The sequence below is a fragment of the Schistocerca americana genome, chromosome 1, assembly GCF_021461395.2.
Source record: "Schistocerca americana isolate TAMUIC-IGC-003095 chromosome 1, iqSchAmer2.1, whole genome shotgun sequence".
Lineage (NCBI taxonomy): Eukaryota > Metazoa > Arthropoda > Insecta > Orthoptera > Acrididae > Schistocerca > Schistocerca americana.
The window spans coordinates 139,202,929-139,209,219 of record NC_060119.1 but is presented as its reverse complement, the minus strand read 5'-3'; the positions used below and the strand labels follow the sequence as shown (position 1 = coordinate 139,209,219).

Below are 6,291 nucleotides of genomic sequence, written 5' to 3'. Positions count from 1 at the left end.
CCACATAAACCACTTTGGCAATGGACATCTATTGGGTAGTGTTCATTTCTTTTTGATGATAAATGGGAGAAATGACATTAAACAACAGTGTGTGTAATGCACAGTCACAAGCTGAGGGAAAGGCTTCTCAGTGGCAGGATATAGGAACACGAGAGTTAAGAGAACTCACATATCTCCCTCAGTTAATTTTTAACCTGTCTTTCTTTCTCATTTTTCTGGTCAGCTTTTGCTCTTTGCCCGCGCCCTCAACAAGGATCTATATCGGATGTCTTCAGTATGGGTCCCTCTAGTGGGTTTGCCTACCAATCTTTGATTATTGGTTAGGTGTGAGTGTTCGCCAATGGCCCAACAAATCTGCTGCAGACTGCTTTTTGTAGGATTAGTAGGCTCCATTGGTACATCACAAGTCTAGGGCCATAACGATCCAGCCAGATAGAACCTCACCTGCTTGTGTTTTATGTGCTTGGCAGAGGGTTCATCGAACCACAATCATACTATCTCTCTACCATTCCACTCCCGAACAGTGCGCGGAGAAAAGGAACACCTAAACCTTTCTGTTTGAGCTCTGATTTCTCTTATTTTATTTGGATGATCATTCCAACCTATGTAGGTCGGGCTCAACAAAATATTTTCGCATTCGGAAGAGAAAGTTGGTGACTGAAATTTCGTAAATAGATCTCGCCGTGACGAAAAACGTCTTTGCTTTAATGACTTCCATGTCAACTCGCGTATCATATCTGCCACACTCTCTCCCCTATTACGTGATAATACAAAACGAGCTGCCCTTTTTTGCACCCTTTCGATGTCCTCCGTCAATCCCACACCGCACAGCAATATTCTAACAGAGGACGAACGAGTGTAGTGTAAGCAGTCTCTTTAGTGGACTTGTTGCATCTTTGTAATTTTTCCTCCTATCTATGTAGTTCTCAATTCGTTCGAGCAATCAATCATTCATGATAGGAAACACAGTCATAGCTCAGTCACTCAAAATGATTCTGAAATTTTACTTGTTAGAATGAAATCAGGCGATGATTCTAGATCAGATTAGAGATTAGATTAGATTAGTTTTCGTTCCATAGATCCGTGCTGAGGAGATCCTCGTGGATGTGGAACATGTCAATTTATTTATTTTTTTTCTTTTCTTTTTTTTTAAAGCTGAAATAACAATGCTAATAGTATGAATATATACAATACATCATTTGTTTCTATTAAAAAATTCGTCAATGGTGTAGAAGGAGTTGGCCACTAGTAAGTCTTTCAGGCTCCTTTTAAACTGATCTTTATTTGTAACTAAATTTTTTATGTTTGCTGGCAAATTATTGAAGATGAGTGTTCCTGAGTAGTGGACCCCTTTTTGAACTAAAGTAAGTGCTTTTAAGTCCTTGTGCAGGTAATTTTTGTTCCTGGTATTGTATGTATGAGCTAAGCTGTTTGTTGGAAAAAGAGATATACGAGGGCAGTTCAATAAGTAATGCAACACATTTTTTTTCTGAAACAGGGGTTGTTTTATTCAGCATTGAAATACACCAGGTTATTCCCCAATCTTTTAGCTACACAACACTATTTTTCAACGTAATCTCCATTCAATGCTACGGCCTTACGCCACCTTGAAATGAGGGCCTGTGTGCCTGCACGGTACCATTCCACTGGTCGATGTCGGAGCCAATGTCGTACTGCATCAATAACTTCTTCATCATCCACGTAGTGCCTCCCACGGATTGCGTCCTTCATTGGGCCAAACATATGGAAATCCGAAGGTGCGAGATCGGGGCTGTAGGGTGCATGAGGAAGAACAGTCCACTGAAGTTTTGTGAGCTCCTCTCCTCCTTTTGTGAGGTCTTGCATTGTCATGAAGAAGGAGAAGATTTTTGTGCCTGTGAACACGCTGAAGTCGTTTCTTCAATTTCTGAAGAGTAGCACAATACACTTCAGAGTTGATCGTTTGGCCATGGGGAAGGACATCGAACAGAATAACCCTTTCAGCGTCCCAGAAGACTGTAACCATGACTTTACCGGCTGAGGGAATGGCTTTAAACTTTTTCTTGGTAGGAGAGTGGGTGTGGCGCCACTCCATTGATTGCCGTTTTGTTTCAGGTTCGAAGTGATGAACCCATGTTTCATCGCCTGTAACAATCTTTGACAAGAAATTGTCACCCTCAGCCACATGACGAGCAAGCAGTTCCACACAGATGGTTCTCCTTTGCTCTTTATGGTGTTCGGTTAAACAACGAGGGACCCAGCGGGAACAAACCTTTGAATATCCCAACTGGTGAACAATTGTGACAGCACTACCAACAGAGATGTCAAGTTGAGCTCTGAGATGTTTGATGGTGATCCGTCGATCATCTTGAACGAGTGTGTTCGCACGCTCCGCCATTGCAGGAGTCACAGCTGTGCACGGCCGGCCCGCACGCGGGAGATCAAACAGTCTTGCTTGACCTTGCGGCGATGATGACACACGCTTTGCCCAACGACTCACCGTGCTTTTGTCCACTGCCAGATCACCGTAGACATTCTGCAAGCGCCTATGAATATCTGAGATGCCCTGGTTTTCCGCCAAAAGAAACTCGATCACTACCCGTTGTTTGCAACGCACATCCGTTACAGACGCCATTTTAATAGCTCCGTACAGCGCTGCCACTTGTCGGAAGTCAATGAAACTATACGAGACGAAGCGGGAATGTTTGAAAATATTCCACAAGAAATTTCCGGTTTTTTCAACCAAAATTGGCCGAGAAAAAAAATGTGTTGCATTACTTATTGAACTGCCCTCATATTATTTAGGACAAATTTCTCTGCAGGCTCGTGCTTTTGCGGCAGTCTGCTAATCTATACAAATAAAATGCCTCGTAATTTTGGGAACATTGTATAATCAGTCGGGAAATCGCAGATCAGGCGAATATTTGGCTTTGAGGAAGTTTAACCTTCCGAAGAAGTAACGGAGCTCTTGTATTATTTAATGCAGGTTCGTATCCAGTCTTTCGGAAGTTCCCTTCTGATTACCAACTACGCAATATATCGATGAATATCATTAATTCTCAAATGTCAAATACACACCTTTTGTATGAAGGGGCAAAATAAATAAATAAATATATATATATATATATATATATATATATATATATATATATATATATATATATATATATATATATGTGTGTGTGTGTGTGTCCTACCAATGAAACGCAACCTTTGGCTCGCCTTCCCCACAATATTTTCTATGTGGTCTTTCCAACTGAAGTTGTTCGTAATTTTAACACCCAGGTACTTAGTTGAATTGACAGCCTTGAGAATTGTACTATTTATCGAGTGATCGAATTTCAACGGATTTCTTTTGGAACTCATGTGGATCACCTAACACTTTTCGTTATTTAGCGTCAACTGCCACCTGCCACACCATACAGCAATCTTCTCTAAATCGCTTTGCAACTGATACTGGTCTTCGGATGACCTTACTAGACGGTAAATTACAGCATCATCTGCGAACAACCTAAGAGAACTGCTCAGATTGTCACCCAGGTCATTTATATAGATCAAGAACATCGGAGGTCCCTGCAACAAGACATAACATTTCACCCCTGTACTGCACAGTGGTCATTGAAGCGTGCCCAGAGCGTATTGTAGAGGACTGATGGTGTTCACCAGTCTACAGCTCAGGGGTTCACCAAACCCACAACCAGCCAACAGAGAAAACCCTCTCTGAAGACTGACAGCGATGATATAGGTCTATAGTTACCCTCTTGTAGTGTACTGCGATCTTCGTTTTGTGTGGGGAACTTCAGTTGCAAGCTTTTAATTTGTTTGGAAAAATGTCTTGTAAAAGAGTTGCACCTTTAATGTGTGACAGAGGTATGAAAATTACACTAATTAGTACAGAAATGAATATTTCTTCCAAGCTAGATAGCGTTTTATTTTCCAATGATTTTATCGTTCTCAGAACTTTTAGCTCGTATGAGAGATTCGGTGTTGAGTTTGTTTGCTGGAACAGAGATAAATAGCTAATTTTTGATCCATTATTATGTCTTAAAATTACGCTATCTTGGTCTGTGGTCGTTTTTATGTAGCTTCATTTCTTCTAATTCCACATGTCTTTGGATTTAGTTTATGCACCTTTGATTATTTTGTCATTGATCAAACATCTTTGTCAAGCAGGTGTCGATGATATCGAGTAACTTGCTAACTACAAAGTACTCTGGTAGGCCTACTGCGTTTGCGCTTGCGTTGAGACACCTGCCTTCCAGCAGCGAAATTAAATCCGAGTAGTTCTCAAATAAACGAACTTCAACGTGATGTATTTCTCGGGCTGCTGCCTAGTTTATGTTAGATCAATTTGGCGAGGAAGTACATGTCGATTTCTTCTGCCACCATTCTAATCGAACACGCTGCTCCGTTTCGTTGCAATAGTACGTTTTCGAAATGATCTTTTAGAACTACTGTGTGGCGTTTGGGGGTACCGTAGCATAGGTTCCAACGCGGTGTTTGGAGCAGCTGGTGTATGCCTTTACACTGCTACCATTATGCTTCCAAGAACCAATAAAGAAGCAGTTCTTTCATAGATATATAAATTATGTTTTAAGTCGTCAGTGATACAGATCTGTTGTTCAAATGCATCATTGTGATCGTTAGTCGTTTCTATTTGTCGGAATGGAAGACACTGAATTTCGTTGTTATAGATTCCTTATGCTACACTATTTCCTGCCTTTAATTATTCTATTTATTTATTTATTTATTCGTGTTCCGTTGATCCAGTAGACAAAAGAATTGTACGGATATGGAACGAGTCAAGTTTGACAATTTTTTTGATGTACGGGCTGCTCTAAGGGACATGCATTGAATTTGTATTTGATCATTTTCATATGATACGAACTTTGTGGTTGGTAGGACGATTTAATGTCCCGAACTTGCGTAACTTCGCCAGCACAGAAATCGAAACATTACGGTACCATCGCTGATAGACGGATCCGATCTATAAATGAAAAGACACATTGCTGTCCATGATAATATGAACTCATTTGATAAGTTTGTATAAAATAGTGTCACGAATTCGACATTTTCCAAGTACTTTTTACATTCCAAGTAACTGTTTCATTATTCAGCTCAAATATACAGACATTTTCTTTGCTTCTATAGCTGGTTGCCATTCCTGACTATCATTTGTGACAGTGCTCCCAGGAACAGTTCCAGCGAAATTTAACACAAATTATCTGATGGCTAAACAAAGACATAACGCATTTCGGCAGCATTGTTATCTTAGCAAAAATGAAATTTAAGTAACCCGCGTATTCCGCAACGTACAGGCGCTTGAGGCAGGTCACCCGAAATCGATTCGCCGAGCGCTCACCTAGCGCCACCGACGCAGAGGAAAAAAACCCGAAGGTTCTGAAAATAGCTAACCGTTGCGTGGTGCGCAAACTAGATGTTGTCGTAGCAGCGGTGCAGTTGGACTTTCTTAAATTTAACCATGGGATCTGTAGTTTTACGAACTGGACAGCGAATGCCCTTGGTTGGCTTGGGAACGTGGCAGGTAAATAACAGATTTACTGCTTGCTGACGGTCGCAGATGAGATGCACTAAGGCTTAGCACGGAACACATAATCTTTCGTTGACGTAGGTTAGTTTACGATCCGCACAAGAAATGAAACTGACATTTAGATTTTGTCCGTAGGCTGCTCCTGAAGAAGTTGAACGGGCTGTCGAGGCTGCTCTCGAAGCCGGCTACCGGCTTTTCGACACTGCATTTAACTACAACAATGAGGAAGCTATTGGTAATACGTTAAAACGATGGATAGAGGCCGGAAAAGTTAAAAGGGAAGACTTGTTTATTGTGACTAAGGTTAGTAATTATGTATATATTCGATAAGTATTTATGCTTACCGATTTCCAATTACTGCAGAATCAGCTTGATATAACGAGGGATTCGGCTAGTGTTTTCTGCTTTGCTTTTTTTTATGATCGCCATCATTTGTTTGCTCAATAGTAATGTCTGTACCAGCACTAGAGGTATATGAGCTACATATCACTGATGCCCATTGACATCAAGGAAAGGGGAACCGGGTAGTTGACGTAAATGTAACCGTTAATTTAGCTTTGCTGCAGTATTGCACTGTTGTTTCTAAGACTTTTCTGCAACACAATATAAAATTACTTAAACATGCTATGTTAACTGCATATTTTCTTTCGAATAGAACAACTAGCGGTACTGGGAATCATTCTATAATTAATGGGATTGTTGTTCATCGTGTGGCACTAATAGAGAACAGTAACGTGTGTAGAAATATATACAACTGCGAA

The 6,291-nt window shown here is 40.7% G+C and overlaps 1 protein-coding gene across 2 annotated transcripts in view; it reads left to right on the top strand.

The window, feature by feature from the left end:
• The first annotated feature begins 5,357 nt into the window (after positions 1-5,357).
• The window catches only part of LOC124550909 (1,5-anhydro-D-fructose reductase-like), a 73,562-nt gene continuing 72,628 nt past the window's right edge, over positions 5,358-6,291 (top strand). Inside the window, exons 1-2 of one of the 2 annotated variants that reach the window (XM_047125711.1) lie at positions 5,358-5,524; positions 5,666-5,833. In XM_047125711.1, the coding sequence (XP_046981667.1) occupies positions 5,462-5,524; positions 5,666-5,833 (231 nt within the window). In that variant the 5' untranslated portion in view covers positions 5,358-5,461. The remainder of the gene's footprint in view (positions 5,525-5,665; positions 5,834-6,291) is intronic. The other variant, XM_047125703.1, reaches the window with a different exon arrangement.